At 46.7% G+C, this 24,978-nt stretch overlaps 3 protein-coding genes and 1 long non-coding RNA gene across 5 annotated transcripts in view; 1 reads left to right on the top strand and 3 right to left on the bottom strand.

Moving 5' to 3' along the window:
- Positions 1 to 26: 26 nt before the first annotated feature.
- Positions 27 to 9,713, bottom strand: TAT (tyrosine aminotransferase). Its single transcript, XM_039696390.1, has 12 exons — positions 9,559 to 9,713; positions 7,720 to 7,962; positions 7,436 to 7,540; positions 6,547 to 6,614; positions 6,006 to 6,164; positions 5,688 to 5,826; positions 5,126 to 5,178; positions 4,604 to 4,756; positions 3,592 to 3,720; positions 3,074 to 3,157; positions 1,436 to 1,534; positions 27 to 705 (listed from the first exon to the last, which is right to left on the bottom strand). Exons 2-12 carry the CDS (start codon positions 7,952 to 7,954, stop codon positions 562 to 564), a joined length of 1,368 nt encoding a protein of 455 aa, XP_039552324.1. The 5' UTR covers positions 7,955 to 7,962; positions 9,559 to 9,713; the 3' UTR covers positions 27 to 561.
- A 2,613-nt stretch (positions 9,714 to 12,326) lies between these two features.
- On the bottom strand, positions 12,327 to 16,537 carry LOC120496233. Its single transcript, XR_005626259.1, has 3 exons — positions 16,407 to 16,537; positions 15,277 to 15,394; positions 12,327 to 14,616 (listed from the first exon to the last, which is right to left on the bottom strand). It is a non-coding gene; the product is annotated as an uncharacterized LOC120496233 (long non-coding RNA).
- MARVELD3 (MARVEL domain containing 3) lies at positions 16,122 to 21,886 on the top strand. Its single transcript, XM_039696493.1, has 3 exons — positions 16,122 to 16,695; positions 18,171 to 18,258; positions 21,756 to 21,886. Exons 1-3 carry the CDS (start codon positions 16,435 to 16,437, stop codon positions 21,758 to 21,760), a joined length of 354 nt encoding a protein of 117 aa, XP_039552427.1. The 5' UTR covers positions 16,122 to 16,434; the 3' UTR covers positions 21,761 to 21,886.
- PHLPP2 (PH domain and leucine rich repeat protein phosphatase 2) overlaps positions 18,440 to 24,978 on the bottom strand; it is a 31,624-nt gene continuing 25,085 nt past the window's right edge. For both annotated transcript variants that reach the window (XM_039696470.1, XM_039696471.1), the window contains one exon: positions 18,440 to 23,829. In XM_039696470.1, coding sequence (XP_039552404.1) covers positions 22,690 to 23,829 — 1,140 coding nt within the window. In that variant the 3' untranslated portion in view covers positions 18,440 to 22,689. The remainder of the gene's footprint in view (positions 23,830 to 24,978) is intronic.

Below are 24,978 nucleotides of genomic sequence, written 5' to 3' on the forward strand. Positions count from 1 at the left end.
GACACAACAGTAGGACAGTGCAGGACTGCCATGTCAGAATTTTTATTAATAAAAAAGTTACAATAACTTACTCCCTTTATCACGCAAAGGGCTTGGTATAAAGAGCTCTGGCCTCCTAAAGTAACACAGGGAAGTGAAAGGTGGGTACTTTTCTCTTATCCTCCAAGACAGCAGCCTTCTCCTGTCCCCAATGGGGAAGTGTGGCCAGCACAGGAGCCACAGGCCAACAGGGCCTTTGACAAAGGGCCCAAGCCCGGACAAACCTTCTACCCCTGCCTGCAGCTGGTTCACAGGTAACACAGACCAACACAGGGCACAGATGCTGAGTCTACAGAGACATGGGGGACTGGAAGTAAGAGGATGTGCAAGCTCTAGTGGAGGAGGAGAGAGAAGAGTCTTCTTTCCATAATGCTGAGGAGTCTGTGGACCACAAAAAGTGAAGCAGCAGGACAGTGGCTGCTTACAGGCAGAGAGAGGTGGGGCTGGCTGGAAGCAGCCTTGCCTGCCCAGCTGCTGCCTCATACAAGGTCTAGCCTGACAGAGGCAGGGGGCCATCTGTAGCTACTTGTCACACTCCAGATCCTGGGCCCCCTCAGCACCCTGGTAGTGCATCTCACAGAACTCCTGAATGCGACTGCAGGCCTCCAAGATCATCTCCTCAGGCACGGTGATCACTACGCGGAAGAAGTTTGGGTACTCAAAGCACTGAAATGAGAAAAGATTAAGCTGGCAGATTACCCGGGATAGTGCCAGTTTTAGAGCCCTGCCTTGGCACCATGAGCTGCATCAACACATAAATACAGTCAATATAGAACAGGAGGGCTTGTTTCTTGCTCCCTTAGACTGTTTTTCCTGTTGCAAGCAAATCTCCCATCTCCATCTGTGTAGACATGATGCTGTGAGGGGGACAGGCCAGAGGACTTTGTGTCAACTGTGAAGAGCAGACTGTGCAGGGAATAGGCTGAAAGGAGTTAGTGAAGGAGAGGGCTGGAAAATATTTAAGGCCCTGTCCATATTCAGTGTTGGAAGTGAATGCAAGGCACAGATGTTCTCAGCCTTCCCTCTGTCTGGAGGGGTGGGGGACTGGAAACAGACTGAGGAAAGGAACACAGCACTCCTCTGAGGGAGCACCTTCAGCAAGGAAATGTGCGGGTATATGGATTTCAGGAATACAGCTCTGACAGGTTGAGAAATACTGGGCAAGCCTGGAGTTGGGAAGATCCTGGCAGCCTGACTAAGGGCTGTTAGTGAGCCAGAGACTGCCACACACAGCATGGGCAGCTGACAGTCAGCTCCTACACATTACTATATTACTGTGGACACATGCATACACAACTCCCAGCCTGTCCTGAGAGGTCAGGGATGCAAACCCCTACAGTTTCTCCCACCCTGCTCTGGCCTTGCAGCTCCTTGGGGCGCTCAGTGTTAGGCTCACCGTGGCTGGCAAGCAGAACACAGACTGCTCCGAGATGAGTCGCTCAGTGAACTCCACGTCATTTTCAAACTCCGGAAAATGCTCCATCTCTATCTCAACCTGCAGCAGAGGGATATAACATGGCAACCAAAACTATCTACAGTGTCCTTGTTTACACACATGGCCCAATGACTTCCCAGTGAAGAGCAACTGTCTGCCTTCAATTTTTGCTTATGTTTTGGGCTGCCGGGGATGCAAGACAGAAACATATAAATGAAAACTGGGCTTCTGAAAAAGCCTTCATTAACTACCTAAAGATGGAATTTCAGTTAAATGCTGCTTCAATAAAAAAAAACACCTGATAGAAAAGACATGGTAACCAATTAGAAGTGAAAAGGAATAAATAAGACATTGAGACAGAGCTTGGTGGAGAACTCAATATGCATTAGTAATCCTATCATGAAAGAAAAAACTAATGCTTTGGTTTAAAATAAAAAGAAATATAGCAAGGTCTAGAATATTATGAACAAAATAAATCCTTGTAGGATTATATAATTGGTAAGATGACATGAAAATGGTAACATCTCCAATAAATATTTCTTTTTTGTATTTGGAAAGAAGGCAGCTGTCCATCTCTCACATAAAGACAGTGCTATTTTGGCCATTTGTTTATAGAATCCCAGAATGGTTTGGATTGGAAGGGACCTTAAAGCTGATTTAGTTCCAATGCTTCCACTATAGGCATGGCTGCCACCCACTAGATCAGCTTGTTCAGGGCCTCATCCAGACTGACCTTTATAACCAAAGATTTTAAACATCTTATGAAAATATTCTTAAACAGGTAATTTGATAGATAATTTGCATACATAAGTTCTGAAAGAGCTAGTAGAAAACAAAAATAAACACATGATTTAATTTGAAATAGACGGCCAGCTGCAGAAATACAATAACTGTGAAAGAATCTTAGAGCTGTGCCTCTATATAAAAAGCATAAGCAAAATGATCTGTGTAGTTCTGAGTAAAATTTGAAACAGGGTAAAGTGATAAGGATTTTTCTATAGAAATGAGTGAGACAGATTCTGCCGTATTGTCCAGTTCTGAGTCCACATTTTAAGAGTGAATGAAAAACTGGAGACATTATGAGATGGAACAAAATAAAAGGAAAAAAAATTCATATGTGTCAAGGTGTCATAAATTTCTCAATTGAGCTTGATGAGATGAAAAAGGAAATTTGAGCATATTATAAACCTTCAAGCAAACAGGCATGGGAAAAGGCAGAAGAAAAGGCAACACCACAGGCAGAAGACAGGCATGCTACTATGAAGAAGGCTTCATCTTCTACAGGAGGTATGATATTCTGCCTTGTTTTATAGGGGCTTCCAGTTGCCAACGGCATTTATATGCAGGTGATTCAGCCTTGTCTTGAAAAGTAAAAGTCATGGAGTTCTGTGCAGAAGCAAGTGGGTTAAATGTACTGGCCTCTGCTCAGTGAGTAGTTAACAGCATATCCTGGCCTTCTAAGGTGATCAAGGGATGCTTTTACCGCACAGGGCAATTTCAAAATGCACAGTAATGGAGAGCTGGTGGCAAGTACCAATCTGAAATATTGACTAGCTCTGGCAACCAGACCTAGTGTGAGTGCTAGTGATCCTCACTTACCATAAGGTACATGGCTCCAGCAGGCCTGACAGGCTGAAGGCCAGGGATAGCTGATAAGGCAGCATAACAAAGGTCAGCATTAGACTGAAAAGCAAAAAGCAGAAATTTCAAAACAGGAGAAAGTCCAGAAAACAGTTCCGTGATTGGAAGCCAAACCCTGGACCGGGACTATGCACAAGTTTGCCTACTGCAAATAAAGGGACAACAAATGCAAACAGCATGGGAGATCATGGCCTCGAATACAGCAGGTGTTACTGAGCTGAGCTCAGAAAGTCAATGCCAAACTTCATCCCCTGGGTCAGCAGCTCCAGCTGCAGAGCTAGGCTGCCTGAACGTTATCACAGTATTTCTGCCCATAACAAATTCTGCTGGAATTTGATCTGTTGGGTCATCCTAATCACAGACAAAACTGCAGCTCCAAGTGGGGAGGAGGAGAGGAAGAATGATGAACTAGAGAGAAAGAACTCCCTCCAAACAATTTTTGAACAACCCTTCTTGATCTGTAACAGCCTGTTTACCTTGAGGATGCTTAGGGTGTTGTGGTAGAACTCAGGTGGTGTTCGGTGCAAGATACGCTCCAGTGCTCCTTGGACAATTGTACAGGGTCCTAGGATCCTTTGACTCAGTCTTAGAAGGCCGTCCCTGATCTGAGAAAACATAATACTTGCAGCTTAAATGATGCTTCCCTAAAGGAAATGAACAGCTCCAAGGCTCACTTCCTGTATTTCTACAGCTGTTCACACCCTTCTCTTCAGTGAGCATACAAAGAACATTTGTTTGACTGTATGTCAGGTTTAGCAGACTATTTACAGTGTCATTCTCTGTTCCTCCATTGCAGATTGAAATGCCAACAGAGAAAACCTTTGGAGCTTCCCAATCTGACTCAAACCAGGCAAGAATATAGATAATACAAATAAAGCCAGAGCTGTTCCAAATACAACTTTGCATTTCCCTTTGGTTTGTGCCCACAATCCACACTTTCAAAGCCAGGTAAGGACAATCAATATTAGCTTTTCTGCTCACTCATTTGGTCCTCTCTTCTCCCTCTTCCTCTGCAGAGAGCCTTCTAGGTGGAAAGGTCACTGCAGTAGATGGTTGTCCTTGTAACACAGCTGAAAAATAGCCAGATAAAGTACTGGCAGCACTGCAAGGTGCTTTGTTCTTACTTTTAAGAGAAACCATGTAAGAGCACATAGACACCACACATGGACTCCACATGCCCGATAAGCCATGCAATACTTTCAGTGCACACTGGAGCTCTCGGAGAAGTTAGAAGCACAGGAAAAGGACAAGGCGTATATTAATGACCAGCAGAGATACAGAGTGAGTTACAGTGTAGATGTGGGTAGAAGACCATGTCTGGGAGCAGATGGAGTAAAGAAGGGATATGAAACGGGGCAGAGAAGCAGGTAAACACAATTGGGTCACACCCACGTGAGAGTACCTGCCTGTATCAGTTAAACACCTGGTGATCCACATACTGAAGACTCTGCAAGTCTGTTGCCATGACAGCAACACAGCGGTTCTCACCTCATTACCAAAGATGTCTCTTCTGTCATGAATCAGGATCCAGCCCATCCGCCAGCCAGGGACCAGCCATCGCTTTGCCAAGCCGCCGCAGGACAAGATTGGCACATTGGTGCTGAGAGTTGCAATGGGTTCATACTTGTAGTCAGCAAATACCTATGACCAGAGACTGTGTTAGGGCTGTCGCTGCCTCTTACTGTGACAACTGGGTGTGAGCATGAGGCTTAACAAGAAGGGATACAGGGAAGTGGTGGGAAACCAATGGTGAAACTCACAGCTTCAAAGTATGAACATGGTTAGTGCACAGACATAAAAGCAAGCTGTTCAGGAAGAGGAAGGGAACTGGACATAAGAGGTTCCCCTAAGACTGTGCCCTAAAGGATTGGGAGCTCCAGGCATGGACCCAGGCCCTGGGAAATGGAGCTGTCCCTCACCTCTAGAGACCTGGCTGCCATGGCCAAGGATTAGGTACATCAAAAAGGTCAGGCAGCATTGCGAGTGCAAAGGACTGCAACAGACACTCACCATGTCTCCGTAGATCTCATCAGCCAGGATGGGCACACACTGTCTTGATGCCACTGTGGAAGAGAGGGCATTCAGCCTGGCCACCTGCATTCTCCATGGGAACAAGTTTGCCCTTTGCTGCAGGGCCTGGCAGAGCTCTGAGGGAAGCTCTGTCTCAGGGCACAAGGTCCCTATCTTCCTCCTACAGACTATTCATTTGGAGAGCCTGACCACTGGGGATCCCTGCCCTGACTGGGCCTAGTTCTGCTCCATTTAGTGGGGAGTGGCAGCACAGCCCTCCCTGTCAGGACAAGGAAGCACTGTGAACACTCCCAGTGCAAAGCCAGAGGGGAGAAATGAGCAGGCCAAGTCACAGAGAGCTCTTGAGGAAGATATATGCTTTGCATGATCTTGCCTAGATAAGACAGCACCTCCACACTGAGCAAGCCCTCATTCCTGAGGTTGAGTCAGTCAGAAGCAAAGCCTTTGGCAATGGTGCTGTGGTGATTGAGACATGAGCAATGGGGGCAGACACCAGACTGCAACCATGCCCCAGGCCCCAGAAACACACAGGCAGGCTCACCTGCCAGGATCTCCTGGAGGTGGCTCTTGCGGAACACAGAGCCACAGGGGTTCGATGGGTTGTTCACAATGAGGCAAGCTGTTTTCTCATCCACCAAAGACTCCAAGTGCTCCAAATCAATTTCCCAGGCCTTCTCTGGCTAGTGAAGTGAAGAGAAAGGAAAGTAAAAGCTGAGGAACTGGACTTACCACCCAAGGTCAGGTGTGCCAGGGCACCCAGGGTTACTCATGTCGCCTTCACCCACTTTTCAGGCAGGGCCAGGGTATTTCTGAGAGGAGAAATATCAGGGCTGTTCCTTCCAGGCCTGCCACAACTTACCAAGAGGTTATAGAGTTTGACCTCTATCCCCATAGACAATGCCAGAGTCTTGTAGAGGGAGAAGCCAGGCCGTGGCACCAGGATGTTCTGGCCTGGGTTGGCCAGCACTGCCAAGGCAAGCTCTATGGCCTGGCTGCAGCCACTTGTTAAGATGACATCCTGCAAAGAGCACAGAGATGTCAGTGGGAACCACAACTGCACTGAAGTACTCCGAACACACAGGAGTGACATAACATCCAGGCTCAGCTCTGCCAGGGAGAGCTTCTCAGCCAAAAAAGACAGTGCCAGGGCCTGACTGAAAGCAGGGAAACTTCAGCTGGTGGAAAGCAAAACCTCTTCCTGGGGAGGGTGGAGGTGAAGGGCTCAGGGAAGGGATGAGAGTAGCAGGAGGCCACCTTGGGACAAGATGATTTGACTAGCCTTTAGTCCTGTAACTGGGTAGGGAGGGAGAGCTGGGGTAGGGGCTCCCATGCCCTGTGGTCTGCAGGCAGCAGCACCCTGTTTTCACTGCAGTGGGAGTGCCTTAGCTGGGCACCAGTACCTGGGCCTTCAGTGGTGCCTCTGGGCAGTTGTAGTATGCAGCAACAGCTTCCCGGCAGGACTGGTAGCCTGAGGAAAGACAAGTCAGACAGGAAAGGAGGTTTTTACAGATTCTTTCCTTCTTGTTACCAGTACTGTTTCTTACCAGTACAAGGCTCACAGCTGCTGCTCATCTGGGGAAAACCCATTTGGTGGCGTCCCAGAGTGGCAGAGACTGTCCTGCCTCAGGCCAAGCATCATGCAGCCCCAAGGCTGGGCCAGAATGGCCAAGAGCAGGGACAAATCTTGGGCAGGGAGGCAAAGTCTGGCCCCAGCATGTCCCAGGTACAGAACTGACAGGAGCAGAGTGGAAGGAAGCCAGGGAGTTTTCTGAGCCAGAAGGAAGCGAAGATATGGCTTTCATTGTTTAGCAATGCCACTGGGGCAGCCCTCCCTGTCACCAGATGGAGGGCCCCATGATACAGGCATGGTCTGTGCTTTGTGCATGCTTTTCTAGTTTGCACTAACTGCAAACAAGGCTCATGGTGTCAGTGAAGTCAGGGAGCCCAAGGGAACTCCTGGTTAAGGCAGATCAGAAAGGAGCTTAGCTGTAACCCATAGCAGGGACACACAGTCCCCAAGCCCTTATAGGTTCTTGATATCCTGTCTGGCCCAATGGCTGGGGCAGCAAACAGCATCTGCAAGATCTCTGGGCCTCAAACAGCCCACACAGGAAAGAGCACACAGGTGTATCTGGGGGATGCACATACTTGTGTGTTCATGTGACTGTTGGTGACGACAGCTGTAGGGTGCTAATGGAAAGATGTCTGTGGGCTCCATATACCTGCTGTGGGGTAGCACCTGCAACATGACTTCATCCAACTCTCACAGGATGAGCTTTGTCAACTTACCAACAGATGGAGCATAACCATTGTACTGTCCTGAGTCCAAAACCTCCTTCACAGCCCGTGTGACCTCATCATTTGTGGGAAGGTTTCCAAAGACCGTCGGGTCTCCTTTTCAAAGATCAAAAAAACAGTAAAGTTCTCACTGATCTGTGACAGGCACAGAGCTGTGTGGTTGTCTGACCTATCCCTTGGTGTTCGCACAAACTTTGTGCTTCAGAGCCCTGCAATCTGTCAGCCACACAGTTGATCCAAATACCTGGAGGCTTCAGCCACAGGACTATGCTCACCTAATGACAAGGAGATCATGGCTTTCTTTGGGTTGGGTTCCACCTTCATGCTGTCTACAATGGCTCGGATGGGATTGAAAGTCTTCTTTGACATTTCAGAAGCCCTTACAGCCCATCTTGGCTTCCGACCCTTCACCTTCCCTGGTGATATGGTGTTCCCAGTGTTCTTGAGATGAACATCTAGCATAGGGGCATGATGTCCATGGCCATTCACTTGGATCAGGTACGAGTCCATCCTGAGAGCTGTCAGTGCAAAGTGAATTTCTGGTCTTAGTTAACACATGTCAGACAAGGAATCTTGTTTGGGGATGCATTTGGGGATGCAGCCCATAAGTAAAACTTCCAAAATCTGTAGACACTACCTACTGCCTATGGACAAAGCAGCAGCGGCAAGTAGGGCCATATTTGGTGCCAGGATGTAGTGAAACCCCATGCATAAGTGAGAGAGAAATACAGAGGGAAAGATTAAAATACTTCTGTGTGTTAACTGCACTCCTGCCTAGTATGGACCTCCTGCACTGAGGAAGAAAAAGCCCTGCTAAAGCCAGAAGCCAAGAATTAGCAGCATGTTGTAGTCAGTGCTTGACTGCAGATTCAATATTCCACTGACAGAAGGAGCAGGTCACCCACTTTCTCCCCCCAGCTATCAACTTGTTCACCTCAACCTGCATACATAAGGGCTGGCCCACTATGTGTGTTCATATGCAGTATGTTCCTCCAGTCTACAGACAGAAATGCAGCACTAGAAATCAAATATCAGATGCCAAAAAGGCAGTTCTTCTTTAATGTTATCAGGATGCACTGGGCAGCGGCAGGATAGAGGTTAGACACTTCTGTCAGCAGAGAACAGCCCAGCCCAGAGAGCCTAGAGCAAAAGGCAATGCTTAGGAAATGGAGCAAGACTTGGCCATCTTAGGAGATTCAGGAGGCAGCACTGAGGCAAACAAAGGGCCTGTAGTTCAACCTGAAACTGAGTAAAAAACAAGGCAGAGCTGCCTCCAAGACCCAAAAAAGGACACAAAAGTGACTTACACATCCCAGCATGTTATACCCAGAACACGAGCTAGACCAGGCAGGAAAAGCCTAACTTACAAACTGATGATGACTCAGGGATTTCCACCTGCAGCTTAGGATAGGGCACAGAAGAGGCAGCCCTCCTGAGCCACAAAGTCGGTTCTTGCTAATACTGGAACACTACCTTCTAATCCTGCCACAAACTGCTTTCTCTTCTGTCCTATTTCTCTGCTTCACTGAAAAGCAATTCAATAAACAGTGGCCCTTTCCTGATGGTAGTTGCATAGCCCCATACTCGCAGATACAGCACAGCTTCCCCTTCCTTGATGCAGAGACTGAGCCAGAAGGGCTATAGTGTTACCTGGTTCAGACAGGATTTGCTATCTCAACAAATTTCTCACTGTTTCAGTGAAGTTCACACCTAGAGATGCCCATGCTGCTGCAGTTACTCTACCAGCAGTGCATTATTAGGCCATTTATAGCAACTCAGGCTGATCTTACAGGATCACAAAGCAAGATTTCAGCTTTTCTGCTGAAGCCTTGTGTTTCCTTTCCACCAGAAGAAAGTCAGCTGAAGAAATATACAGCAGGGCTGCACAAAAAACTCAGCCTAGAAATGGGCCATGTATCTCAATTCAACAGCTGGGCTGTGCCCCAAGTACACAGTCTATACTAGCAGAGCCCTTACACCACCTTGCAACATGGTCCTTCTGAAAAGGGGAGCTGTAGAAACAGGCACAATAGATACCTTCAGTGCAGGCGGCCAGGGAAGAACTCCCCACTACCCACCTGAAAGAAGCAAGGCACCAGAAAACAGCACCTTACCTTCTACAGCACAGACACGGAGACACCAGCAAGCCTGGGGGCCCAGTCCCTAGTTTTCATCCAGGACAAATCCCCTTGAGAGGAAATCCTGTGAATTTTTGCCCATGAAATAATCCCCAAAACTGGGCGTTGAGACTGAATCATTTAGCCATTGGCCCACAGAGAGGGCTGCTCTCCCCACCCAAAAATGACCTCTCCTCCCCTTTGCAACTGTAGTCCCTTCAAACGCCTGGAACATGGCTCTGCATTAACTCTTTCTGGGGGCAGCCTAAGGAGACAGCTTGGCTTCCTGGCGTGCCTGGGTTGCCACCCTTTGCCACCACTTTCCCCAGTCTGCAAACACTGCTGGGGGCAAACTGCAGAGTCCAGGTATTCCAGCACTAGTACCTTGTGATTCAATGAGAGTGGATTGATGGATCATAAAGCTTGAGGAAGCCATCAGTCTGTTCTGACTTAAGAGTTTCTGGGATCCCAATGCACCAGCTGACAAACACCGGTTTGTGGCTTCATTACAATTGGGAGGCATCTTCTTCAATAAACTAAAGGGAGGAAAGCACTTCCCTAGCCAGTGCTTTGGAGGCACCAGGACCTGAAGGATTAAAGTAAGCTCAAGTCGTCATTGGTTTGGAGGGTTTTCTTGGTTTTTTGGGTTTTTTTGGGTTTTTTTTTCTGTTTGGTTTGGTTTGGGGTTGTTTTGTCTTTTTTTTGTTGCTGCAAGACCCAAGTAAACTCATAATTCTGGCAGCCAGCAGAAATTATGCAATTCTTCCCTCTTTGATGGTATTGCAAACCACAGATGATACCATTCCCAGAAGGCCCTTTTTTGCTAAGTGATGTGAACCTATGGCTTCCTTCCTCTTAATTCCTGCATGCCTGGGATAAATGAGAGACATCTGCACTCTTCCTGCCTTCCAAGGGCTCCTCCAAGTCTTCCCTTATTGCCATGGCAGCAGATGGCCAGAGACTGAAGAGTTGCTCAGGGACAAGAGGGCCTTGCCAACCTTCGAGCAAACAGTCTGCTGATGCCTTCACTGCAGAGGCCAGTGGTCACTGTGAATTTTACCTGTTTATACCTGCACCCAAGTTGGAAGACAAAGGACCTTGCATTCAACCCATGCTCACTGCACAACCATCTGTAAGGCTGCACCTCCCCAGGTGACATGAGTGGCCCCTTCCCTCAGTGCTGTGGCTGGGCTGACGCTGCTGGGGAGCCATGACCTGCTGTTGACCCCAGTATTGCAATGGGCACTTCTGAGGCCACACTGGGGGCCAAGGATTCAGGGTTGGAGGCAGGTTGGAAGGCAGTGGAATGCAGACAGCAGGTCTAGCCAGGATCCTTAGCCCCAGACTGGAGGGCAGACTTCTCATTGCAACTAGCCCCAAGGCCTTTGGACAAGGAATAGCACCTTTCAAAACCCTTTCACAGAGCAACATCTTGTATTGAAGCTGTTTGGACTGTCTTCCGCTGAGGGCTACACAATTTCTCTCTTCTTTTCACTGAAACCTGACATGAGTAACCTTTGGAAGTTTATGCAACCCAAGCACCTATGGGTTATTTTCTCACTTCCCTCAGTTGGCCCCATCTCTTGCCATGCTGCAGCTCTGGCAGGGTTAAACACAGCATTGGGAGGCTTCAAGGACGATGCTGTATATTCTGCCTAGCAACAATCCCCAAACTGACGCAACTGGAGCCCTACCTGTCATACTGCACACAGCAGTGAGGTTCAGGGGAGGCCACAGTGGAAGTCTGTTGCCAAGGTGGGGAAAAATGTTGCTCTGGAGACATAGGAGGTTCAGTTACATAAGGCTGAGAACCTGGTGAGAAGCAGGGTGAGGACAGAAGTGTACAATGGCACCAGTGGGTTTCTCCGGCTATTACAATGCCCTTCTCCTCTCACTGCATGACTCCAGTCCTCCTCCAGACAGTTTCACATGAGGTATGCAGCCCCTATCCTCCCACCCCTTGTTGTGCGGTGTTTCACAGGACAAAAGCATGAACACACAATTCAGCAGTTAGTATTCTAGAAATATGGCCAAGCCATCCTTCCCTGGTGCAGTGAAAGAAGCAGCCATACCCTGTAGGATGTGTTTCTGCTAGCAAGGCTGCCATCTCTCTGCACTGTCAGGTCCTATGCTCCCCACTAACATCCCACCCCACTGACTTGCCTCCACTCTCTGTAGTTTGCTCCTCTGTGCGAGCAGGTCAAGCCCACAGGTATCTTGTGCATACCTCTTCAGCTCCCTCTTTCTTGTGTAGCTTGAGCAATTGATTTTTATCCCTTCCCATTGGAAGGAGAAACTAATGATAACTTCAGCATTTTTTATGGTACTGCCTTTCTCTGGTAACAGGGCTTCCAGAGTCCCATTTCTGTGAGCAGAGGTGAAGCCAGTAAGACCAAGCAATTTGGCTTCCAGACTAAGCTGCAGACACAAAGCGGGACTGGCTAACAGCTGCTTGAGGAGAGCACAGGCTCAAGCATTGTTGCACTGACAAACCTGTCTCTGTCAGACTGCAGGTAGGTCATGCACAAGGATAGTTTTGCCAATTCAAGGTGCACTGGGAGGTGCAGGGACAGACGCCCAACTAGTACTCTGCATAAAAATCCACCAGGGTTGGTAACAAATTACTTCACTTGTTACCTCCTTATATTTTACTTTTATTTCCAGCAATTTATGTCTACTCCTTCCAGCAGACTGCACTCCCTGGCCACTGACCACTGTGGTGCTGGGTGGGGACAGAGTCCAGCAGGTACAGGAGTCTTTGCTTGCTCAGCTTGGGCACTGAGTCCATAGCCAGCACATTGAGAGACACAGAGTGCACTCCAGGTTTGTGGGGAGTTGGAAGCACCAGTGAGCTACAGGCCCAACAGCCACGATTAAAACTTGCAATTCCTGTTACAGATGCTGAGAGGAATGTTCCACAAAGTGTGTGTGTTACTGGTTCCTGAGTACAGGCACAGGGAAAGAAAACATATTGTCCAGACTTGTGTCTGTTTACATCCAGGTAAATATTATCCAGGTAAGTGCATATCCTGTGTTTGACTTACGGCTTCAGAGACTTGAGCTGTTGCATGATATGTCATAGCAGCTGTCCTCCAACGGCCTTGGAGCCACTGGAACAGTAACCAGCTAATGGGGGTGGTGTGGAAAGGGGTACAGTGGCTTTGTGGCATGAGATGACACTGTGAGCTTATAGTGGGTGGTGTGGGCAGCACCAGCACTTCCTTCTCACAAGAACACAAATGGGCCAGCCTTCTCATGACTGAATTACAGCCCCAGTGATGGAAACCTACTATCTGCTTACTAATCCACTCCTGCAATAACTGTTCATCTCCTTATAAAATTGTGGACTTGGAGTGTGTGTGAGAAACATTGAGGGTGCCTAAAATAAATCCCTTTTGCTTGAAGCTAAGCTCTCTGTTTTCTGACCATGCCAACAGCAAACAGAGTGAACAAAATATTTCCCTGCTCTTGACAGGAGTTTTTTACAAGTTTGCAAGTTGTCAAGATATCTCTCTATTTACAAGCTTGCAAGCTGTTAACAGATGCTAGTTATTTCAAATGAGATGTCTGTGATCAATCTTTTTCTCACAGGTTGTATTTCTAGATATTTCTTTTGCTTTCTTCTGAATCCCCTCCAGCTGATCCACTTGCCTCTGGAAACACAGTGTGCAAGACTGAGGCCAAGCCGGTGCTGAAGTGGGGGCAGAAGAATTTCTTCACACGTCCTACATGTGACATTCCTGTTCATACACCCTAGAAATGTTAGTTTTTTCGCAATAGGGTGACATTGTGGACTTGAGTTCAGTTTGTCATTCACAGTAACCTCCAGTTCTTTTCTACAGTACTGCTCTATCGTCATCATGCTGCACTCATTGTCCCTGTGATTATTTATTTATGTGGGACAGTCAATAAATCTGGTTGTGGTGTTCAGCAGTGATTGTGCTGCAGCTCCCAGCTGCCTCAAACTGGACACATAGGAGGCAGTTCATGACTTGCTGCTACCACTTTACCCTCCAAGTTCCCAGGGAGGGCACTGAACCAGGTCAGAGCTCTTGGTCCATGGCAAGCCAAACCAGATCCTTCCCCCCCTTAGCACAACAATGATATCAGAAGTAGCCAGAACCAAAGAAGCCAAAAATAATACTAATAAATAATTACAAAGAGAAGCCAGAACAGTGGTGAAGATTAATATTGGTATCCTCAATTTCCTATTGCTCTGTTCTGCTGACTGGTATTTGTTGCAGTGAGAACAGGAACCCAAGAGGAAGATGTTCAGCTACAGAACTTTGAGCAGGAGTGAAGTGACACAAAGCATGTTTTTAAGATTTCTCATTATAGCAACAGAAATTAAATAAGACTGACTCACTTCTACAGTATCTTGAAGCTTGTACCTTACTTTTTAGCAGCAAACACTCTAGTAGAACACTGAACACATCTCCAACAGAGCAAGACTTCCTGTCTTTGAACAAGTAAATCACACACAAATCCAAAGAAAGCTTTATCTCAGTTTGTTGGATGACCAGCAGCAACACTCTGCATAAGAAACACTTATTTCATCCCTTCCTGTGACTCATGATTATTCAACTTAGTTCTTCATGTCCCTTTCAGTTAAAAGGTCTACTAAGAAAAATTGCACTGTGCATGACCCTAAAAGTTCACAAATGGTTGCTAAAACTTTTAAACCCACCCAGCAAGGAGGCCTGCTTTCTGCCACGTCAACATAAGTGATGCAACATGTGCTGGTGAAAAGGTGTGTGCAACAGCCTCACTGCTGAGCACCTGCACTATCTCCAGACTTCTCATCCTAAGCTCCCTATGGATTCTCCATTTTTTAACTTCACACACAATTTCTTTATCTGAATTGGGCATTGAAACAATGGTTCTTTTGTTTTCTTTCTCTCTTACCTCATTCTAACTAAATTTTAAGATGCATTTTCAGATCTCCAGTCCTCTGTGGAATCAGGTGAAGTGTTGAGGAGAGTGTTTTCCTACAGTGCTGAAGTGTAGTTTTTAGGCTTTTCATCACATAAGTCTATAGGGTTATTGCTGTTGCTCCTGTAGAGACAGAAGGGTGAAACAGTCTTACTGTTGCCATCAGTCTTGCAGAGGGAGGAAATGTATTTCTGCATCTTAGACAAATTTGGAATGTGTGCCTCTCAGGGCACATATTCAAGTACTGTGTCTGAGACCTTACAGTATAACTGTTTTCCCAAAAATGTGTTTTCCTAAATGCAATGAAAGCATTTATTTGCCTTTTTTTTCTTTTTTTTTTTTTCCTTTTTTTTCTGTAAAAGCAAAGAGCTTTTACAGGCAGTGTTTGGTCAAACTCTTGAATAAAAGCATTTGCTCTGAATGTGGAGTTTTCTGTATTTCCAAATTGTCCTGCTGTTTACTTTTCTCCCTTTCCCGAATCAGCTCTGCCCTTACCAGCCCTGAGAAATGCTGACACTTGTACATGGGTGAGAGCCTGGATGCTTGCCTTCACTCCGGCCACCACCAATACCACAGGAGTAATTCATCACCTCCTCTGCTGGCAGGTGATGGCTGCTGTGCTAAGGGGTCTACCAGGATGGGAGGACACACTGGCAGCAGGACATTATTGTCAGTAAATGGTCCCATCATATAGTCTGAAGTGGCCTCTGGCAAAAAGACACCAAACGGGTCTATTTGGTTCTGTATGGCTAAATATAAGGTAATGTATTTAAAGAAAATTACCTGAACACCTGAACATGGTCCGCCAAGGGCTGAACTGGAACCTCACAGCTGCAACTGAAGGACAGATCCCATGGTGTTAGTGACTGTATCAGGAGACACAGGCTCTGTCCTGGGGCAGCTGGAGAAGCAACAAAATGCTGTGTGTTGCCAGGACAAGACAGACAGTTGTTCTGCTGATGTAAACTGCCAGTGCACTTGTGTCTTGAGTGCTGCATAGAGGTGCAGTCACTGCATCACAGGATGGGTTTAGGGGAGTTAGGGCAGGCCCAGAGAGGCTGGGAGTGGGGTTGCATACGGGAACAGAGAGGCACGGATGAAGTTTACAGAGGCACGAGGTGGCAGAAAAACTGAATTAAGAACACACACCAAAACTCACAGCACAGGAAAAGGCAGAACGTGTACGATTGTGAAAATTTAGTTAGTTAAATTTAGTCAGTTTCCAGTGGGTTCTAACAAGCATGTTCTGTGGCAGGTGAAAAACCTCGAGACGTTATGGCCACAAGGGGCTGCGGGGAGTGTGTCCGTGGGCCGAGGGGGAGCGGGCACACACGCCAACAGCTGGTGAACCGTGCGCAGGTGCCGGAAGACCGCGCACCTGCGCCGGGGAGCTGAGCACCTTCAGACGGGGCAGGGCCTAGCCCGGTCGGCGCTTCCACCACTTCAGAGAAGCGCCGGCGCGGCGGAGGCGAGCGGACGAGACGGAGTTCACCGCGCTGGCGGTACCCCGGGGCGGCCCGGCCCGGCCCCCCGTCCCCAGCGCCCGCGGAGCGGGGCCGCGCCGGGCCATGGCGGAGCGGGGCTAGGGCAGCGGGCGGTGCGGGCAGCGGGCGGGCTGCCGCGAGGGGTCCGGGTCGGCGCCGGGGCTGAGCGGACCGGACTGGCGGCGGCAAGTGCCCTGGACGGGTCACTGCCATCCCTGCCATCATCTCTCCTTAGCGCCGTACCCGCACCAGAGGCAGAGGGGCCGCGGGGAAGCCGCACCGTGCCGGGGTCGCTGGAGCGCCGGCGCTGCCTGTACCTGCGCACGGGCCGGGGTGAGCGCGGCCCGCGGGAGCCGCTCCCTCCGTCCCGCGGAGCGCAGCGTCTGGCCCGGCTCCCCCCCGGGCGCTCCTCTGTGGCCGCAGACTCACCTCGGCCTCCCCTCCAGCCTGCTGCCAGATGGTGGAGGTCCTGCTCGCCGCCCTGATCCTGGTCTGCAGCTCCGTGTCCTGCGGCTCGGCGGGAGGATACACCGGCCTCCCCGCCCTGGGGGGCATCTACTACTACCAGTACGGCGGGGCCTACAGCGGCTTCAGCGGAGCGGATGGGGAGCGAGCCCAGCAGCTTGACCAGCGTTTCTACCTGCTGAAGCTGCCCATTGCAAAGGCAGCGATGGTCGTGGGAGGATGTCTCCTGGTCTTCCCGTGTGTTCTAATTTTGGTTGGTGTTCTTCAGGTCCCGTGGCACTTCCCAGTATGGCTGCTAATTGAATGCACCTTGCACATAGTGATTGCAGTTGGCACAGTGCCTGCTCTCTACTATTTCCTCCATTCTCTGCTGAGCGTTTATAATTCATCAGTGTGCAAAGAGAGAGAGCAGCTTTATCAAAGCAAAGGCTATCAGGGCTTCTGGTGCAGCTTGCATGGGGCAGAGATTGCTGCTGGTCTGTTGGGCTGCATGGCTGCCATGGCATACCTGCTCAGTGCAGGCCTAGCTGTCAGAGATTATAGGACAGTTCATGAACAGAAACAGAAGCCACTGCAATTATAAAACTCAAATGATTCCTGCACTCCAGTAATGGTCTTGATTTTTGCCAGTCTCGTTACTGAGATGAAGCAGTATGCTTTCCTTTCTTCTGGACAGTACAGCCTTAATGCTACAGAACACCCACCAAGCTGGCATAGTTCTAAATATGGTAGAGTCAGGTTATTCCTAACTTGAATTTGCACTATTGAGTTATTAGTGGCTCAAAGCTGATGCAGTGGATTGTCTCTGCTTTGCTACAAGTACGGCCGCTACATGCTTCTGTCAATTAACAGCTTTTTGTACCTGAAACTGTCTTTACAAAAGGCATGTGACTCTGCTGAGAAAAGAGCTCTTAAAAACAAGTGACTGAGGCCCATGATTGTGACAGTTAAATATTGCTTCCTTGTAGGTCTCTTGGAATTAACAGACCTGTGTGAACATGACATTTATAAGGCCATGAAAAAATCCTGAAAAAACCTCTCAAACTCAGTCTAACTTGTGATACAACGCCTTTTCAAATTCCTGGAGAGGGTGCATTTATGTATAAAATGGTCTTTTTATATAACTTGTATATAAGACTTTTGCTTAAAAAGATGCCCTAGATTGGGATAATCAGACAAAAGCTTTAGGAGATAAAATTGGTGATTCAATATAGAAGTATATTGTTTTCAAAATACATTTTCAATGTAGAAGTTGGAGAAATGAGATGCTGCTCTTAATTTTTTTTTTTAGAAAAACTTTTATAGGACGTTTAACTGGGAAAAAATCACCAACTCATGTCTCAAAATGAAATGCCATTTCAGAGCAGTGTCCATTGTGTGGATTGCTCATATGAGGCTGGAACCACCACAGTCTCACAGATAAGTTCTGTCCATATTAAAAAACTAAACATACCAGAAACGTGCTTTGCCTTGGACATAGCTCTTCTTTCACTGGCACCAGTGACTAAATCCTTACAATTATCAAAACCATGGAACACTATTAGAACTAGAGACATTAAAGTAAAACAGATGCCAAGTAGGAACACACTATGTGCTTTTTGGGGTTCGCTTTTTTTTTGCCTTTTAACATCAAGTGTCTCAGCACAGGGATTTACGTGGACCTGTTTTTGGATTTACAGGACTGTTGTCCTGTTTCTGCTAACATTTCTGTATTTCCTCTTGTTGCAGCTACTTCTAGAGCTGTACAGTGCTATTGAGAGCAAGTTCACAGGGCAGCATTCCTCTAGCAGGAAACAGAAAGCTGCCTTAATAACTGGTAAGCCGAATTCCACCCTCACAGTGTTCTGAAAGAAGTTTTTGTATGGAAGGCTGATGAGTGAAGTAGCACATAGTGCTCAGTGAATAACCTGCAGCACAGCTGCTGCTAGACACAGCTACCTTTGAATGGGATATTGCAGAGATTTTTTCCAGCACAGTAACAGAATCAGAATAAGCTGTTAGATGAAAGTAAAAATCTTTATTGCTAAGTCAGCTGAAAATTCAATGCAAAAATACTCTTCCTTCATCAACTTCTCTATACATCTGAATAAAGAATCAGTGGACTAGTGTTTTCCAACAATCACGTTATTTGCCTTTCCAAAGCAGTACATAGGCCACAGTGCGGAGGGCACATTCATTGGACAACCTACTCCCACACACTATAAAAACAGGGATCATTATAGGTGCATGCTAGAGTGGGATACAGAAAATACTCTCCTTTTTAAAAACAAAAAAAAAGCATGAAAAAGGATTATTTAGTAAACAGTTGGTACACTGCAATAGTTAACATGCGCCAGATCATATTAATAATTTTAAAAAGGTAACATTTTAAAATGTGAAAAAAGAGGAAAAATACAGTTGAGTCTTTAGAAGAGCAATAGAACAGCAGACAATGATTGCACAAGACCAAAGAGGTGATCTGCCTGAAGAAAGGCCTTTGGCAAGTGACACAAAAGCCACCAGCATCTGTCTGGAAGGAGTGCAGAAACCCCACAGGTCCAAAGCCTTAGGTGTGGTTGAAGGTCCTGTGTACTACAGGAAAGATTTTAGACTTCACAGCAGCTTGTCCCTGAGAGAGGAAAATACTTCCTCCTCCTTGGAACAGGATGTTACCCTCCCATCTAACTGAAGACTGCAGTCTGGTATGAGCAGTCTGTGATGCTGCTTCCACTGGGCCTGTTCCTTGTTCTGGGGGCAACTTGGAGGCTCTTACCTTTAACACCTGGGCCCCCACTACCCACCACTCAATACAGAAGCCTTTCTGGACAGGACAGGACAGAGCAGTGCCTTCAGAGTACCTGTCTCAGCAAGCATGCTTATCAGCAGAGCCAGAATTACTGAAGAGATGGACCAGCAACCTCCTCAGCCTCACTTGGCTGTGGCTACGTGCAGTGTGGGAGGGCTTGCATTGCTCAGCAGGGACAAAATAGCCAGAGGACCTCAAGGTGAGAACCCCTCTCTAACAGAAAGTCTGCAAGTGAGTGGGACATTCTCAGTGATGTGGTTATGTGATGATCACATAGTATCTCTGTAAAATCAGGGAAGGGACTGGAGAACAGGAAGATAATTGGGATGACACTTTCTATACCCTGCTATGAGTCCTTCAGTAGACTGCCCATTCATACCTGTTCCACCTACAGCAGTGCTCCTTGGGAGCTTGAAATCTAAGGTAGTGTTAATAAATAAAGTAGGGGAGACACAAAGGGAGGAAGGAAAACAAAAGGTAGTGGAGGGAAGCACTCTGTTCTGTGAGTTGTCCTCACCAGACAGATGAAGATAACCCAGCCACACCACTGTCTGACCAATGTCAGAAAAAAAACAATTTCTTTGGATGACAGTGACCTTGAAGCGTGTCTCAGCAGTTGGAATCTTTTGTTAGAAAATCCAAGACATCTGCATGAAAAAATTACGCCAGTGTCTTTGCTGACACCCAAAAGTGGCCTAGGAAAAAGCAGCACTTTTTGTGATGAACAGGCACTATTTTTAATGCATGAAAAAGATTTTGGATGACTGGAGAAAAAGCATCACAATGCTGTGGCTGAAATGGAAAAGGAAAAGCTTAATCCTTGGAAGAAGCACATGGAAAATATGCAAAAGCTGCTTGAGGACACCAGCGCTTGTCTTAGTCAAATAGAGAAACACTATTTGGAACAGCTAAAGTCAACTCAGCCTGTGCTGCCCAGAGTCCATAATACCAGCTTCACAGAAATCTGTGGATTCTTCCTGGAATGTAAGAAAGATAACAAGCCATGTCTTCCATGACAGTTCACACCCATAGAAAATAGGAGCTGGCTGTATTTAAACTCCCTTTCTGCTTCAAAACCAGAAACAGCACTGGAGAAAAAGTCGAAGTAGGCATTCCTTCTGTTCCATTCTGCCACTACCTCCAAGAGATACAGTTCAGAAATCTGCATGCTCTGTTGCAGAGCTGTGTTTTTCTTATTCCTTCAACACTGAGATAGGTAGAGCCATTCATTACTAACTCCTTGTGGCAATTCTGCATGCAATAGTACTGATTCAGACTGGCAAGGATACACTGGACTTTCCATATCAGTGCAAGAAATAGAGACCTGATTTGCATTCATACGTGCTACTCAGAGTGCAGGACTTGTCAGAGTCTTACTCAGAAATAAGGGTTTCTGCATCAGTCCCATACTGAATGGAGGCTGTTCCACAGCCCTTTCAGATATCAGAAACTGTGAGGCTAGGCACAGATATTTGGTAAAATTATCACCAGTAACAGAATCAAAAGTTGCAGCTGAATACATTGGGATGAACCTCTCCTGCATACTTATATGATGATAACTTATATGAAAGAGTTTTGGGGTTTAGCATTTGAACCTTTTCTGCTGTTTCTCCTATGCCTAAAGGATTCAAATCCTGTTGTTTCTGTGACTGTAAGAGTTAGCTTCAACCTCCAGTTCCAAATGAAATAAGCATTTAAACAACCAAAAATTGTGAGAGTTTAAACTTTGCAAAAAGTTGGGTTGTTTCATGATTACAATCCTAAAATGTTGCTCCTCGTGCGTGATAGAAATACCTTTTTTCCTTAGTGAGAAGAAATTCAAGGTGCTCTGAAATCTCAGTAAAATTCCATTAGATTTTGTCAAAAGATCTATATTGACAGAATTTCACAAACAGTCTGCACAGTATTTCCTTCTGAGTAATGTCCAAATTTGATCCAAAAATAGACAACTCAAGCCCCTCAGATCTCTTCAGAAGAAACGTTTATGTTTTCTTCATAAATATATAATTAATGAAGAAAAGGCACTAGCCCACATCACAGTCAGGATTATTGCACCACTGACATGACAGGGACAGCTGCTATCCAGCTCTGTCAGGAAGGAAGACAGATCTGCATGCTACAGAGGCAGTGACGTCCACAACCCTTATACAAGATGACAACAATTGCAGCCAACTTACACCCTGCACCAAAAATCCTAATGGAAACACAAGGCATCTGAGTGCAGACTAGCCAGTTCATCATTAGTGGGACTGTTTTAAACATCTTTTCAGTGCTGATAAAAATGTGAGTAAGATGAAAAGTTTAATTTTTGCTTTTGTGCTGAAGGCTTAGCAGGAACAAGTACACTTTCACCTTGTTTGTGGCCAAATTGGGCACATACCATGAAATGCTGGTTGCTGTGTATTTGGAATATGACTCCTGCTTCTAGAGGCAAGCAAAGATGCTGTAGCTGACAATGCAGAGGCTTATGTTGACAGAAAAGAGCACTGGATGCTTCTGCCAGTCTTACAGCACACCATTGTTTACAGCTTAACTCTTGTGACTGACCACTGAGACAAGCACAAGCTCCTGGCTTTATCCCATGTCTTCTGTAGAGGAAGCCTCTACTGTGAAGCATCCATGATGAAGGTGGCCAGGCTGCTGCTGAGGTGGGTCTGTGCTCTGCAGCTAGAACCACTAGATCTACACATTGCCTTAATCAACTGATTAAGTCCTGATCTTTTCTATGCTCCATATAAAATGCATCGGTTGGCACCTGCTTATCACTCAGCTATGTGTTTTCTCATCCTGCACAGAATGATCCCATCATAACCTTCACTCTCCCCTACACCAGTGCCCATCAGAACACTGGTACCCTGAGTCCTCCACTATCCTAAGAACATCCATTGGGAAAAGTCCACAGCATACCTGCTGTGGAGTGCTTTCTCCCCTAACCCTAAATAATAAAGTGCTGGGCTGAAAGGGAAAAGAACAGCTTCAGTGCAATAAATAAAAGTGCTTGCAATTAATGTAGGAAACCATTCTCAGGTCAGCTTCATTGCAACTGTCTGTACTCGTTCAAGGAATAACAAAGTCAGGTGCTGGTGGGGAGGGTGGGACACTGCATCAGAAATATTCACAGGACTCTAAACACTGAGCATTTCTCTCTCAGCAGCCTCCTCACCCCATACACACATATGCCAGCCCCTGTCCAGCACAGCTGGCAGAATCTCAGGGTTCAAGGACTTACCAGACAGTCCCTAACACAGAGCTTAGCTGCTGATCTGTGTGCTCATAGAACAACTGAGATGCTACAGTGGTTAAGTGGACAGCCCAGATGGCCTTCCTGATTCTTCCTCAACTCCATTAAGGAAGCAGCAGGTGTCTGTACTCCTTGCAGATCCCAGCTCCCTCAGAGGGCATGACAGCCCTTATTAAACAGAGCTTCCTGGGACAGATAATGTGGGAATGGTACTTGTAGGGTTACAGAGCTGTGTCAAACTCCTCCGGCAGGGATGCTGCATGTTCTTCTTTCAGCTCCTGATCTGCTCTGTCCTCCTGGTGCTGCTTCATTTGTTCCTTCACTTCCTCTTCCAGATCAGGTGGCACCACAAATTGATCTTCTGGCTCCATCTGGGATGGAGCAGCAAAATAGCCTGTCTTCTTCTTGGGTGCCTCTGTCGCTACTTCTATGAGGTTGAGGCTCTCCTCCAAGGGCACTATGGAGCCATTGGAAAGCTTCTTTCCATAAAGACAACATGTGGAAAGAGATTTTTGGAGTTCACACTTCTCCTTAACCCCTCTCTGCACAGTGTTGCTGTTTACACTGTTCTGCCTCCGAATGATGAGTACAAGCCCAGAGTCATCCTCTGGCCCTGGAGCAGAAGAGCTGTACTCTGCAGCAGGATGTTGCAATTCCAGACTCTTTCCTTTACAGCAATGGATGTCCACTTCTACCTCCACTTTACTGCCATTTGTCATCACACCTTCCACAGGCTGCTCATCATCACTATCTAGACCATTGTCAGACTGGTTGCTAGAGAAGGTGGCACTGGAAGGTTGGCGCTGAAAGATGCTTGAGGGGGGCACAGGATGTAGGCTGCAACGTCGTTCTTGTCGTGGTAGCAAGCTGCCATCGAGACCAACAGCATTGTGTTCATCTGATGCAGTAGAGCCCACCTCACTGCTAACCTCAGAAGCAGACAGTTCACTGCTGAACTCTGAAGCAATTCCACTGCTACATGAAGGTGTTGCTGGTTTGGTGGTAGTAGAACTAAATCCCCCAGGGCCTGTCAGAGTGAGGCCGTGCATCTCACACGTGCAGTTGTCCTCACTGATGTTCAGACATACCACCATTGCACCAACATTGTCTTGGCAACCATAGCTTTGGGCTAAAGTGCAGAGTTTCTTTGCTGCAGCTAGTGGGTCGTGTAGGTGCCGCACAGCTGAGACAGCCTCTGCATAAGAAAGGTGTTCCCAGAGAGCTTTGTTCCCTAGAAGTAGCAATTCATCTTGTACAGTCAGTGGAATGGAACTGACATGTGGTTTGGGCAGGATCCAAGGATGCAGGTATGTGCAGCCCAGCATCCGAGTACAGCAAGTCACACCATTGACTTTATTGTCCTGCAGACAAGAGAAATAAGGCAGTAGCATGGGATGTGCTATTAGATAATTTAGAAAGCAAACTTGCTCCTGCTCATATGCTGGTTTGGAGCCTCGAGAAATGTCAGTTACACAGCTGCAGCACTGGAGAAAGGGATCTAGGTGCTGGTACTACAGCGCATGCACTATACCTAATGACCAGGTACAATAAACGCCATCACCCATGCTGGCAATAACACACTTTTATCCCACAAGACTTTTTGTTGTACTCTGAAGAATTGTAGCAGACAATTCTGAAATGTGCAGCTAGACTACCTGCAGTACACTGATCAGAGAGTCTCACTGATTAGTCTTATGTGAAACTTATTTTTTTAGCACAAGTGAGACAGTGACTTTTGACTTTCTCAGTGCAAGACAGGTTACCCAGACACTAATCTATTTCTGTGTATTATCTGAACTATTTCCCTCTTTATTAATATATAACTGCATTCTGAATCATGGACACTACAACCCGAGGACAAAACGAACAGGTAGGTATCTCAAACTGTTTCTGTAACCAGGATGTATTACGTCCTTCTGCTAGATGGTCCCCTGGCCAGCCTGGCAGTTGTCTACCATGAAGAGAAGTGCCCACAACCTTCAGTCCCTTTTCCAAGTCAGTGTTTTGAGTTTAATTTCAGCGTTCTTAATTTCTGTATCCTCTGGGTGTCAGCACTGCTGCTGCCACAAAGTATTAAAACCTAGCAGATGAAATGCACAGGGAAGTCTCTTATACAGTAATTTCACTTTTCTTTTTCAGAATCCATTAATGAGCCAGTTTTTATTTAACATGCTACATTAGTCCCATAGTTATTTTCAGTCAGTAGCTGCAGTGCTATGCCTTGAAGAGCTGTAACACAGTGACACATTACGCTTATGAAAAACACTTCTATCTAGCAACTTAATACAAGACCCACTGCTGAGCATACAACTACAGTGATTGGCACTCATTTCTCAAGATCTTTACAGATGTATTTTTCCCACTCTTTGTAACTTTCCTGTTATTTCCAAGTGTTTAAAAAGTTAACATTTACCAAGTTCTCTAGAAATCATTTTAATAGTTTTGCATACTACAAGTCATCCTGTAACCATAGTTCTTAGGCCAAAGTGCTTAGGAACATGCAATTTTGG

This window comes from Passer montanus, unplaced genomic scaffold (assembly GCF_014805655.1).
Source record: "Passer montanus isolate IOZ18808 unplaced genomic scaffold, ASM1480565v1 scaffold98, whole genome shotgun sequence".
In the NCBI taxonomy this organism is placed as follows: domain Eukaryota; kingdom Metazoa; phylum Chordata; class Aves; order Passeriformes; family Passeridae; genus Passer; species Passer montanus.